Consider the following 14,299-nt stretch of genomic DNA (forward strand, 5'->3'; position numbering starts at 1 on the left):
TGGCTGGGTCGTCGAGCATGTACTGAAGTCCGGCATGCTTGAGAGATCCTGTATCGTCGCAACGAGCTGCATTTACTGCACTTTCCATCTAAAATGTCAGTATGCAAATGTATGCTAAAAAGTGCATATATGCGCTTACCGATTTGAGGAAACTAGTTAGTGACTCTGGTTCTCGTTCGAGTTTTGCGATGAGGCCACTGAAGTTCGGAATCGATTTTGCGAATGTCATAAACAGATGTTGGCTCGTGTTCTGCGACAGATGAACCATTAGCTAATAATGGCTAGTTGGAATGAAAATGAACTCTTCGTCCTGCTCTTGGTCATGATCAGCATCCTCGGGCTCGAATTCAGCAAGTATTCCATCTCGCAGAATAATGAAAACATTAGCAAAAGGTCGTAGTTTAGACGGAAGAATTGAGCGGCAGTTAGGTAAGGATCGAGTGGGTTCCTGTAATGATAGTCAATATAAGTCACAGTCTTTCAATTTCGCATATGGGTGACTTACACTTTCTTCTGCTTGCGTCCGGTTGATGAAGTATCATCTAAGCTCCAGAGAAGAGCCTCAAAAGAGTCCTCGGATCGATTGTTTTGGTCTGTGCTCTCGGGCATGATGTGGTTCCGGGTAAGGGGTAAATATGATTCAGGAATCTTGTTGACGCATTGTTTGTTTGGTTCTGTTGACTTACCAACACGTCAAAGTTTAGTGCGAGTGACTATATGCGCCATTCAACGTTCAACGAAGTCTAATGTTACAATTACAATGAGTGCAAGCAATACAGTGACACGAGCGCAAGTGTATGACAACAAAAAACAGTACGGCTATAAGTGCTACGAGAGGCAGTGTCCATGGGAAGTGATATAACAGTGAGTACAAGTGCGCGACAACAAATAAGAATAAAAAAAAACTGCAATTATACGCGACGGCACTTAACACTGTGGACCATTCCTGATCCTCTCCAAGGTTGCTTGTACCTCGGGGATCCATGAGCTTGGGAATGGTCAAACCCAATAGCCCCATACCTCGCTAGTATCCTTTGGGTCTCGTGGGTTATCTGCGCGCCTGGTAAGTAGGTGGCATGGGGATGCGGCACACTGAGTGCTAGAAATCTATGAGATTAAGTGTATAAACAAATGATACTCGTACCTTGGCTCACTGAGGCCGACGTCCTGGTCTTCAATCTTGACACCAATGACTTCCTCCTTGACACTCATACGTTCCTCCGATATTGCAGAGCCGCTTGCAGCCGGGTCTTTGATCCGAAAAACCACTCACTACAAATAAGATTAGCACAAGCATCAGCGAACAGAATTTAGACTAACGTACCTTTGGTCCCGGAGATTCAATGTCTAGGGCGAAACAATAAGTGTCCCATGCTGACTCTACGCCATCGATCTCAATGAATATAACATCCTGGAGCATCTTGACGTTTGATAGAACGGCCGAGGAAGACATTGTAGTAATTGAAAAGTTGTGGTGGAGGTGTGATAATGAGCGTAGAAATGAAAGGCTATAGCGCAACTGTAGCGTCAATATCCATTACCGGCATTTGCCGGCTGGCTTTGAAAGTCACATGATCACATGTTCACCCGCTCTCGCATCTTCACCTATAGCGCTGAGAGCATGTTCTGTTCATATCCGACTAACAATTCTATCTTTTATTATAGGTTAATTTTCACTTATGCGCCTGGGAGGTGCTGGCTGTGCTGGAGGTCGGCGCACCAGCACCTATGATCTGGCATATATACATATTTATTCATTTATTCTTGTCTTAGGCGCCCTCATGGGGTACCAGCACCTTGCAGGTGCAAATCCCTAACTAGGTGTCCTGAAGGTGCGTGTCCCTAACCCTACCATAGTTACAATGCGCTCACTGCATCACCCACACCTCTCCTGATATGCTCTCCTCGTTGCATACGATGTCAAGCAGCTTAGCCCCATACTCGTTCTCACAGCCGGCGTCATCGTTGCATTCTCTTTACATGTCGTCTCACAGTGTTTCGCCTCCCGCATATGGGGGAGCGTACGCGCTGGTCATCAACGAACTCTGCACGACATCAGACATTCTCACCCACCCTCACATTCTCACCCCGCCCTCGCATATTCACCCGCCCTCACATCTTCAACTGCCCTCACACGTTCACCCGCCCTCGTACCTTCACCCCTTGCATTTGATCAGTCTCTTCAACGCCTTCCTGCCATTCCTGTATCCCGCCCTCAAAGCACACGAAGATAATAGGCGCGTTCATGAATGTTTTACTTGAGAACCTGCAGAGCAACGTTCTTAACCGCAATGTCAAGATACCAATACTATCATGCTTTGGCGATATCGCACTTGCGATTGGACCTGCTTTTGATCCTTATTTGAATATGGCTATGGACATGCTTGTAATATAAGATTTATTGAATCCAATCGAGTGATCTTGTCTGCAGCATGTCTGTAAGTTCCAATGATCTCGCCTGCAGCGTGTCTGCAAGTTAATAATATCAGTCAATTGCAGTTTGGAACGTGACAGATGGTCGGACCGTGTCCCTATCAAGCGCTCACCCATGATATAAGTATCAGACTGCTATTGACAAGCCCCTTGATTGTATGTCCATTATGGTCAGCTACCCATGTTCTGTTTGCAGAGCTACCTTTGACAGTGCACGGGGCCTTTCGAATCACAAACGTGGCAAGTGTGCACGGAAGGAGGCAGGGTCAATAACATCTTTAATTGAAAAGCGGCGTCAGGACCGGGACAATCAGCTTGCTGCCAAGGTGCGAAGGCTAGAAGATGAAGATGCTGCAATCAGGGAGCGGGAGGCAATCCGGCAACAGAGTGCAGAAGCACCAGACAACAATGAGATACCCGTATGTTTTTCAGTAACTCTTGGGGCCTAGAATTTAATGCCTGATATTAGGATTTCCAGGAGCCAACCCCACCACCCATAGTTCGCCCATCTGGATTACCGAACCATGCTCGTCGACTGCCCAAACGTTACTGGGACATCCTCCCTCCATTACCTGTCCTTCCCCAACCACCACAGGTGCCTACTGCTTCTCCCCCAGAATCATCACCCACTGGTGTTCAATTGCATTCTCCGACACCGCCGCAGTCATACACCACGCAACCTGACCACTATGGACTTTTTCGAACATATCCAGGCTCACTCCCATCATATAACCCTGACGAAATAACCTCCCTAGCCAATCTTTCTGACTCAGCACACTTTGCACGTGTGCAGCAGCATGCAGCTGGTTCGAGGCCTTGGTGGTCCGGTTTTGGTGCGTCGATGAAAACACAGAAGGAGAACTTCTTTGTACTGTTTCTGAATGCAACCACATATCGCTTAATGTGTTGGTTTTATGGAGGGTCGACTATGAAATCCCTTGCTGAACTTGATCGCCTCGTCAACGAGGTGATCCTTGCAGAGGATTTTGATAAGGTGGACCTGCAAGGGTTTCGTGCTTCGAAGGAGCTGGAACGCCTGGATAATTACCAGGGTAATCCAGAGGACATCCGCTCATCGTTTTCAACAGCTGACAGATGGATAGAGACCTCAGTGAAGATCCGTTTACCTGCTGATGGTGTCAAGCACCCTTCAGAGGAATCTGCCCCCAAATTTGCTGTACCTGGACTCTTCTATCGCCGCCCATTAGAAGTCATCAAAACGGCTCTTTGTGAAGCTTCAGCTGAACAGTTTCATCTCACGCCATTTGAAACCTCCTTCCAAGCATCGCCCAATGAACCTGTGGAGCGTGTATACTCAGAACTGTACATGTCCCCAGCCATGATCAATGAGCATCGCAAGATTGCATCTACACCTAAAGTTGATGGCTGTACCCTCGAGACGGTAGTCGCCTCGATTATGCTATGGTCGGATTCAACACACCTCGCTAGTTTTGGCACTGCATCGTTGTGGCCCATATATATGTATTTTGGGAATCAGTCAAAATATGTTCGGGGCAAGCCATCGTGCTTTGCTGTGCACCATCTTGCCTATATTCCTAAAGTGAGTTTATTGTGAGATGCCGTGCATTTCCCACTGATAACCTTTTAATAGCTTACAGATATGATTCAGGATTTTTATCAGCAAGCATTTGACAAACCTGCAACTGCTGAAGTACTGACGCACTGCCGACATGAGGTTATGCAAGCCATCTGGCTACTCCTCATGGATGATGACTTCATGCATGCATACGAGTTTGGAATTGTCATTGAATTTCTCGATGGTATCTGTCGGCGAGTCTTTCCCCGGTTTTTTACTTATTCTGCAGACTACCCCGAAAAGTGAGTCACAGAATCTTCACCAGCTCGAATTTCATATTGACTTCACACACTCTGCAGAATACTTCTGGCCTGTATCAAGTTTCTGGTGAAATGTCCTTGCCCTCGATGTTTAGTTCCAAAGGACAAGATCGGAGCTCTTGGCACTTGCGCTGATAGGCGCCGTCGCGATCGAGATGCACGCCAAGATAGTCATGGCCTACGATCAACAATCAAGAGGGTTCGTAACTGGCTGTATGTGAAGGGTACCAACATTACTAGTATTTTTGTCAAGCGTCTACTTGGCCCAGAATCTCTTATTTCTACTGCGGTTTGTCATTCTCACACAATTGCATTATGGTCACCAGTAACAGATTAATAGAGTGCATTTTCGACTCGACTTGCTCAATTTGGATTCAATTTTTATTCACTTTTCGTACCTGACCTACTCCATGAGTTCGAGCTCGGAGTCTGGAAGGCCATCTTCACTCATCTTCTTCGGATTTTGTACTCATACGGGAACGATACAATTCAGGATTTAAATGAATGGTTTGCCTATTTTCTATCTTACACCATCCTCATATTAAGACTGAATTTACAGGTATCGACAAGTACCAACGTTCGGACGGGGTACAATACGTCGATTCAGTAACAATGCCTCAGGTATGAAGTGTCTCGCAGCGAGGGACTTTGAAGACTTGCTGCAGGTAACCATTGTGCAATGTGGAGTTACCGCTTGGAGCTAACATTGACAAAACAGTGTGCTATACCCGTTTTTGAGTTGCTGCTTCCATCTCGGTGGAATGAACCTTTGCTAGATCTGCTATTCGAACTTGCACCATGGCAAGGCCTTGCAAAACTGCGAATGCATACTGACACGACACTTGGCTTTCTCGACACATCCACGACACATCTTGGAAGGTTTCTCAGGCACTTTGTCAAGGAGACTGAGGAAGAGTTCGAGATACGAGATCTACCAAGCGAGGAGGCTGCTCATGGACGCCGAAAGGCTCGACAGGCAGCAAAACAAGGGCCTTCACAGTCTGCAGCACCGACTTCAAGGCGAGGTACAGATGGGCCGAAGATCCGACGCTTCAACTTTGAGACATACAAGCTCCATGCCCTCGGTGACTATGTAGATGCTATTCGTCAGTTTGGAACAACGGACAACTTTACAACTCAACCGGTGTGCTCTAGAAGCAGTTTTGGTTTATTTTGCCACTGAATCAATATATTCCAGGGCGAGCTTGAACATTGTCGTGTCAAACGATTCTATCCGCGAGTCAGCAAAGCAAAGTTCACATCTGTAATTGCGAAACAGGAACATCGTGAACGGATTCTGTTCAAAATGGCTCGGGCAGAGCACAACAATTCAAAATCGGAGAAAGGCAAGTCTACAACAGTCCATAGACCTGGTCATACAACGACGGCAGGTGAAGATGCACCCTTTCACATACCCTTTGAAGCATTGGAGCCTTTGGCTTACTCAGACCCAATGTCACACTACCACATCTCCAATGGCATGAGGTACCACTTGAATCTCCCCCGATGGCTCATCAAACATGCAAACGATCCTGCGTTAAATGTAAGCTGTCAGTTTCTTTGAGTTAGCAGTGCTCATGATCATAATTCCTAAAGGACTTCCTTCCTCGGCTGAAAGATCACCTCCTTTCTCACATACTTGGTTGTGAATACGATGGTGACGAGACAGAGTTCTCTTCAGCCGAGCGTGCCCAAGTCCTGTTCGTCAATGACCGCATATTCCAGCACAAGGTCATTCGTGTCAATTACACGACATATGATCTGCGTCACTCTCAAGATTCTCTTAATCCCTACATGCATGCAGATGTCATGGTTCTCGGACATGAAGATGACGACACACATCCATACTGGTATGCACGTATCCTGGGCGTGTTTCACGCAAACATCATCCATAGAGGTGGGGATGCACCCTCATTCAAACCACGGCAGATGGATTTCTTGTGGGTTCGGTGGTTTGGTCATGATCCTAATAATTATTGGTCTGGATGGAAGGCAAAGTGTCTTCATAGGCTTGGGTTCATTCCCGCTGATGTACCAGGAGCATTTGGCTTTCTTGATCCACAGCAGATTATTTGAGGCATTCACCTGATACCTGCATTTGCCCATGGTCGCACTAGTCTATTACTGCCACCCTCAATTGCTCGTCCGCTACACGACAAAGACAAAGACTGGAAATTTTTCTATGTTAATATGTATGCTATTTTTGTACTCCTGACATCTGTCAGTAGTGCTGCCGTGGTCCGGTTTGGTCCAGTTCAGAGGGTCCTGGACGAGAACCAAGAACTGGACCACAGAGAATGGTTCTCTGTGGTCCGGTTCGGTTTTTTTCTGGTCTGAACTCGAACCAAACCCGAAAATTTTCAGCGGCGAGCATGAAAAAAAAAACATTGAAATACTAGTTTACACATTGAGTAGCTACTCCAATGACATGGCTACATACCCCTCTCTGCCTCTGTAGCCGCCGATCCAAGAGCTAACTGATTTGATCTATACAAATGGTGAGAATGAAATAAAACACAATAACCAATGCTTACCGTGGGGAATGTGAACCTGCGGCGTCTGATCCAGACAAGCAATTTGAAGTAAGCTGCCGGTTAACCGCCATTAGGATGTGATTTCACTGGCGGAAAAAGGTGGTAAAATGTTAGTTTCCCTGCTGTGTGAATGACACAACTTTTACTCGAGCATATTAGCGAAAGCTCATTCAAGTCTCAATGTATGACCTCGGCTTTGTATGCGGTGTGCTTGCGGTCGGATCCTAGATGGTATTGTAGTATACGCCTTTGCGGGTTAGTACGGCTGCAGCTCCTACCCCTCCACCGTGACTTGAGCAATCCGTAGACTATTGGTTGCTTTTTGACCGAGTTTTGCAGTGGATCTATCGTTTCGACATCGTCGGGGTATATTTGGAAGGTTGTCGAGTGATGAATGGTGCCGGGATATGTTTTGGTGCTTGATGACGTGTTTGAGATGTAAAAGGTAGTCTTGCGCAGTGTTGTAGCCGGTCCTCAATGAACAGAACCTCCTGTTATAGAGGTGAGTTGGTGAGAGACTTGAGAGTTTAATTAGTTAGTGCTTACCTTCGAAAAGGCTAAATGTAGCTTGATTAATCAACAACGTGAATCCCGAAGACGACAGTCTGATGTTGAGGCAGATGTTGTCAAAGTCGAAGTCGATAAGGGTTCGGAATGGTTCGGGAAGGCCAAACCAGAACTGGACCGTTTGGGAAGAGCTAGAACTGAGAACCGTTTTCCGGTCCAGTTCTAGCTGGCGCAAGAACCATGGACCGAACCGCGGAGAACCGGACCAAAAGTCCGGTTCGAACCATGGTTCTGGACCGGACTGCGGCAGCACTATCTGTCAGTGACTGTCACTGACCTTCGTGATTCAGATTCGTCGATAGAGACATGATGATGAGGTTCCACGGTGGTGGGGTTGGCCACAAGTCTACTCGCGAGTCGACTGCAGTTTTCTTGGAGGACTGCGACCCTCTAGATGAAATCACTCGAGATGACAGCGAGGAAGACTTTGAAGACTTGGAAAGTGGCATCAATAAGGGGGCACAGCTCAGTGCCAGGTCTGCTAGTACTACTGCACAAAATCAAGCTACTGGCGATGAAGACAAAGACGATATCGAGTCCGAGATGGATGAGTATGGGTATGGGGGCCTTGACGAGGAAGAAGAGGCGACCGACGAAGAAGATGAAGAACAAGGGGATGGTCTTGAGGAGGCTAATGACGAGGTCGGACTGGAGGATGGTGAAGACGATGCTATGGATGAGTATGAAGGGTATGCAGAGCTCTAGCAACTGATTGTCGTGTACAACACTGAAATTCAAGTGAGAGTCGATGAACATGATTTTAGACTTGGCCTTGCGGCAGTAATGAATGTAAACCCACGAAAGTCTTTTAATTATCATACAGGTAACCATCAGCCTGTTGCCGGCCATGCAAGTCACCACCAGTCTGCCCACATCCATGCAAGTCTCCATAACACTGGCTTGATATTACAAGAAATTCACCTGTCTGCTACACTCATACAAGATCGCTGCAAGGCCATATAATATGGTAAACAGACGTGCGTGGTAATGTAAGCTTCACAAGACCATATATGATCATATACACTATGTGTTGTTTTGTTGATGGTCTTGCTGCGTCATAGTTATCACTGTGTGCTTCTGTATCACTTGCTTTCAATCGATGTTGTTGCTCCCAGACCTCTCATTTGTGATCGAAATAGTTACTATATATGGCTAAATTACGGTGACTGTAATGCTGTCATGGTGGGGGGGGACCCATCCGAAGTTACGTCAGGTGTATGTCAAGAACTCTTATTTTGCTCACCTCTTGGTTGCAGGTCTTGAAAGCTTGAAGCTTGACATATTGCAAATTAATATTGAGTGCTGAGCGCAACGACGAGTGCTTCGAAAAATGACATTGACAGGAAACACAAAGAGGAAGTTTAGGCGGAGTCAGGAACTGGTGCGTCAGCGGCGCGATCTGTACCCATGAATCAATCGATCACGTTCACAATCACTTTTCCCTCGGTAAGTACTAGTGACTCTGAGACATCTCCATGATGGTAGCGTCCAGCGAATCCACCACTGTTGGCTGTCACCATTCTTGCACCGCCGTGGTGTTGATCAGGCTATCTAAATCAACCCCAGTGACATCCTCATGGTCCTTGGTCGCCTACAAGCAGTGACTGCACTGGTACCCGTTTTCACTCTACCAGATGTCGTTAATTCACATCCCGAAGGTGGACCAGTGACCACACCTGCCATGCAACCTCAAGCGCTAAGACACCTACCATGCCTGTCAACATATCAAAAATGGAAAATCCATCCGTATGGTCTTCAGCGACACCACCATCTGTCCTGACCCGACGGCTGAACACGTCTTTTTGGAGTCGCAGACCAAGATGTCGGAACACCTTCACCTTTGATGATGTATGGAAGGATGGACTCAGTAATAACCGCGCAGAGCAGACGTAGTACACTTGATGGTGCGTCCCATGTCATGAAAATGTTTCTCATCTTCACAATTACTCGTGTCTAGCCTCTATTGTCTAGTACCTTTTCCATCCGACTTCAACTTATTCAAGTGTTACCTTGTTGTGTCCACAGCATATCCACGCTTCACGACCCTGTCAATGACTGGATACGTCTGCGTCATTTCCTATCATCTTGGTTCTCTATCCGATACCTTCCCCTTCATCGAGAAACTACGAGACAATAATACAATGCTGTGATTCCCTTCTGGATGATTTATCTGTTCTCAATCTACTGCGGTCTACCAGACTTTGATGTACAAGACTGCATGCTGTCCCAACGAGCACCGACAATGTTGTCAGTCGGCATGCCCTTCCGCTTCAGCATTAAAGCATACCGAGCCAGTTCTCGAATTCTCATGATTGAAAATAAGAATGAACAACGATTATTTGACGAGCGCAAGCCTAAATCTACATAGCACAAAACAGAACGCGATATGATGAAATACGAAAAATGGGTGTTGAAACTCAATACGGTCTGCAGCACTCAGCAATTGAAACTGGAGTGCTAAGTATAGTACATCATGATAGCATGAGGAAGAGCATCAGAAAACAAGGAAACAGCACAGTCTGCACTGCTAAGGAGTTGAAACTGGCGTGCTTGGTATCATACAAAATACGAGTGCATAGTATGCATCGAAAAACAGAAAATTTGGCTCGAGCATCATCTACTTCTTCTCAGTCAAGTCCTTGGCTGCAGGCTGTCAGTAAGCTTCGACTTCCAGGTTCACAACCAAGCGAGGGACGTACACAAGCGATTTTCAAGAATGAACTCAAAAATCTTCTTCCCCATTTCCTCCCTGTCGTAGCCTTGACGACAAATCTCTTTCGCTCCTTTCTCCACTGCGACAGCCGTCGGAGATTTCATGTAGTAGTCCACGGCAGACTTGACGCGCTCCAAGTCCTTCAAGTTGTTCGGGAGAAAGGCAGAGTACTCGAGGACGATGATAGTAGCTGCATCCTGTCATCAAGACTATTACTTGGCATGCGGTGAGGAACTAACCAATGCCAGTCTGGATTATTTGATTTGCGAACATTGAACCTTTCGCAGCCTTTTGCACTCTTACAGTGCTGAGAATCAATATGGAGGAAAAACGACCTACCAAAGGTTGAAGGATGTGGATAATGTCCTGTTGCTGGACTTCGGCCTAGCCAAAGGTTGAAAGTATGGGTATCAGAATCAACTCCACATAGTAAAAGTGCTTGCCTCCTGCGGCAAAGGAATGTCAGAATCATGAGTAGCAAATTAATATTTGATTAATAATAGAGACGCACGTTCTATTTGGTTGACGTGACAGTTGTGAATAATTAACCACCAGAATTGTAGACCATGACCGCTGTGCTCAGGTAACTTACAAACTGTCAGGGGTTGGAACCAGATGAGCATCACTATGTAATGGTGAATACCATCCATGGACGTACGAGCTAAGTAAGATTGTTTGTCAGTGGAGTACTATCATTTCAAACAGGACATGATTGACATACATTCTGCGAACACATGATGAATACAAGGTATTATGCGACTGGAAGAACCCTTGGCGATTGAAAAATACTCACATTCCTATGGTGAAAGAATCAAAACGATCGATATATTAGATGCTTCGCGTTATAAGGATCAAATGACTCACATTCTGCACAGAGCAAGAAATATGCAAGATGAATGAACGTGGAAAATATCATCAAGGATGGACACTCAACGAACTATGCATGATGAGTCATGATGAGTCGATTCTCTGATAGAATAGAAAATGCTTACATTAGGCTATGAAGATGAGTGAACATTATTATACTATTCAGTATCATTTCAATAGTAGATATCATCAAGACACATACCACCTGTCAACAGGCGAGCAGCAGCGAGGGATGAGGATCATGAGCATGGGTCGAGGAGTAGAAACCATCAAGGCACTTACCGCCTGTCAACAGGCGAGCAGCAGCGAGGGATGGGGATCATGAGCATGGGTCGAGGACTAGAAACCATCAAGGCACTTACAATCTGTCAACAGGCGAGCAGCAGCGAGGGATGGGGATCATGAGCATGGGTCGAGGACTAGAAACCATCAAGGCACTTACAATCTGTCAACAGGCGAGTCGCAACAAGGCATCAGCGCTGTCCATCCTGTTCGAGCTTCGTAAACCGCAATCTTACCAGCTGTTATCAATGGACGTCTACAAAGGAAAATATATCAGAATGTCTATAGTTCCAGCACTTCAATATTTACCATCCATGAGTATCATTACCAGGGAATCGTCAGATTGAATCAATCTTTGTCTTACTTTGAGATGTGGAAACCACCTAGCAATTCCATACTGATAGGCTCCATAATCGAATCGAAGTAGCCCAAATAACTGATGCGCACGATCCAAGAGTATTCTAGATGATGTTGGGATAAAAATATGTGACTTGCAAATCTGCGACTCACGTGATAGCACACTTGATACAAAGCTCCATGTTCAATTGTTGCGTCGATACCAAGCACAACTGCAATTCTTCATCATCCAATGCAAGAGTGGTGCTTTCCAGTAGAGCGTCACAGTTTGTATTCTGTTTGTTCATATCTAGGACGGTTGCTAATGTTAACTTTGACATGGGAGAAATTGATCTGAAACACTTACTCTGCAAGCGTACATAGGACTTGGGGCGGGCACGGTTCTCAGGGTTGCGCAACCGATCCCAGATACCTGTCTTAGTGAACAGTTCCTCAACGTGTTCGGCAATCCTCTTTGAGTGTTCTTCACCCGATACCCCTTTTAATTTGTTCTTGATTTCTCCACAAGCGAATGGACGCAAAGCTTCGAACTTCGTGAATATCATGACCACAGGAACTGGAGATTAATCATTTAGTCCAAGCACGGCAAGTGACAATGAAGTTGCAAGCTCACCGCGCCCAGTATCGCACTCCAGGAAGAACTTCTCTTCTGAGCGCTGGAAGGTTCGACATGGATCGTCCATTGGAATACAATACCTGGTGGAAATAAACAAGCGTGGAATGTCAGAAGGGTGTTACTTACCAGATGGCATGGATTCGCTCCTCTAATTTCGTCGCATGTGCGCGTTCTGAGATGAATTTCTTCATGCTCTCAAATTCTTCTTCAGACCCCGCTTCGAAACCGCATGAGTCGTGAAACACGAAAATGGGATTGCTCCTGAACACCATCTCGTTCATGATGTCGTGATTCCCGCGCTGAGCATCCATCAGCGCATGTATGCCCATAGGGCAAATGGTGCACGCACCTTGATTGATGATTCCACAATGGCAGTATCGATCTACCCGCGATTGATCAGCGATGGACGCGTATATGACATAGATCATCACCCGCACCTTGTTTCCTTTGGTATCGTAAATTTCTGGTTGATCTGTGGTGTTGCAGACCTTCTGAAGAATAGTCGTTTTGCCTGCGTTTGCTCTCCCCATGATCAGAACTCGAAAGCGCCCAATTCTTTGTTTGAGGTCCTGGGCGTCGATGGTTGCCATTGAAAGATCTTGATGTACCCTGAAGTGGAGGTGATTTGGTTTATCGTGAAAGCTGTACTGTGGTACAGAATGAGGTCGTGGCGAGATATGACAGCGAACGAACACGAAGCAAGGGCTGCTCCGGCTTATCACACAACAGCTACACACGGCGTCTATCTCTTATCTATCTCCCTGCATCAGACCACTGATTATACTCTCGCATAGACACGAAGTTGCAAATGTTTAATCGTTCGTACGACTAAGCACAAGGATTACACAATAAACGATGTCGAACAACGAAAACCTTGATAGAAATATGAACTGTATTGAATAATCAGAACACGATGGAAATGACGCAATTTTTCTCTTCCCTACCTGTCCAGCTGAAAAGCAGCGATACCGGATATCTCTGTAGATGGAGGTGAAATCGATATTCCAAGGTCTTCTGAATGATTGATGCTTGAAACGTCTGAGAGCACACAAGAGCATATCGGGATGTAAGATACCCTCTAGAATGAGTGATATCCCGTGACGATCGACAGGATCTGTACGTCTAGAGTTCTCCCCCGGAAGATGGTGGTCCTGTGTATGGACTAATGAGCAACAGATCCATAGGCGCTGCGCGTTGGCTGAACTCGAACGTCCACCACACTCGTTGGTACTGAGGAAAATGACGATGTAGCAGGCCGCCGGAGCTTGTGTATTCATAGATAGCTTGGGGCAGGTTTGGTACATGTCCGTGGAAGAGTTCGACTGTCCATCATACTTTATAAATTGGCGCATATATCATCAAGTATCACAGAAGACGTACTGGGCAACATACACGTAGATTCGGAGAACTGGCGTGCGTCTTTACAAAATCCGCCCCAAGAACCCTTAAATACTCACGCATGAGCACAGTGCATGACCTTTCCCCTGAAACATACAAATTGTATGCGTTGGCAGTAAGTATGAGGACTCACAATGCAAGTTAAGACTCACTAGCTTGAAAGATATACGTGACTGTATGCCTTGAATCCAGCTATTTCGGATAATGTCGACAGATTTGTGGGTCATAGCGTTAAACATTGGGTGATCGTATCTGCTGCTCCCTGCCGGTGTCGATATTCAAGTGGTAACCATCCAAGGACATCTGAGTGAGGCGACTGTTGTATCCATAGGACATGATAGCCTTCTGCGAGTAGTAGACAGTGACTTCCGACTGTAGGCCATCTGAAAAGGAAGAAATTGTAGGTGCTAAGTTGAAATGGAAAGAAGCACCGCACTTTAATAACTAGTGTGCCTGCATGCTCATTAGATGGTCATTTGGATGAGTTAGACATTGAATGTGTGACCTGCTGCTGAACGCTGAGTCACGGGCACCATCTAAGACGTGGTGTTTGCGCTGAAGTCGAGACTTTTAATACAAAATCATCGCCCGCATGCCAGAAGAATATTCAATACAGTAGACTTGCTCATAACGTATATGGTAATAATGTATATTTTTCATATTGTATTGGGTTTG

At 46.0% G+C, this 14,299-nt stretch overlaps 3 protein-coding genes across 3 annotated transcripts; 1 reads left to right on the forward strand and 2 right to left on the reverse strand.

Annotated features, from left to right (window-relative positions):
- Window positions 1-267: 267 nt before the first annotated feature.
- On the reverse strand, window positions 268-1,453 carry F5147DRAFT_659423 (uncharacterized protein; the record flags this gene model as incomplete). Its single annotated transcript, XM_041434590.1, has 5 exons — window positions 268-448; window positions 506-681; window positions 1,021-1,099; window positions 1,145-1,250; window positions 1,321-1,453. 5 exons carry the CDS (start codon window positions 1,451-1,453, stop codon window positions 268-270), a joined length of 675 nt encoding a protein of 224 aa, XP_041284710.1.
- Window positions 1,454-7,301: 5,848 nt separating this feature from the next.
- Window positions 7,302-8,295, forward strand: F5147DRAFT_659424 (uncharacterized protein; the record flags this gene model as incomplete). The annotated part of the gene is made up of 5 exons (XM_041434591.1): window positions 7,302-7,326; window positions 7,422-7,649; window positions 7,786-8,080; window positions 8,156-8,180; window positions 8,215-8,295. The coding sequence occupies 5 exons, from the start codon at window positions 7,302-7,304 to the stop codon at window positions 8,293-8,295; spliced, it is 654 nt and encodes a 217-aa protein (XP_041284711.1).
- Window positions 8,296-11,759: 3,464 nt separating this feature from the next.
- Window positions 11,760-12,816, reverse strand: F5147DRAFT_588873 (GTP-binding protein; the record flags this gene model as incomplete). The annotated part of the gene is made up of 5 exons (XM_041432123.1): window positions 11,760-12,166; window positions 12,224-12,306; window positions 12,353-12,525; window positions 12,576-12,608; window positions 12,664-12,816. 5 exons carry the CDS (start codon window positions 12,814-12,816, stop codon window positions 11,760-11,762), a joined length of 849 nt encoding a protein of 282 aa, XP_041284712.1.
- Between the last annotated feature and the right edge of the window lie 1,483 nt (window positions 12,817-14,299).

Source organism: Suillus discolor (assembly GCF_016758755.1).
Source record: "Suillus discolor strain FC423 chromosome Unknown F5147scaffold_164, whole genome shotgun sequence".
Classification (NCBI taxonomy): domain Eukaryota; kingdom Fungi; phylum Basidiomycota; class Agaricomycetes; order Boletales; family Suillaceae; genus Suillus; species Suillus discolor.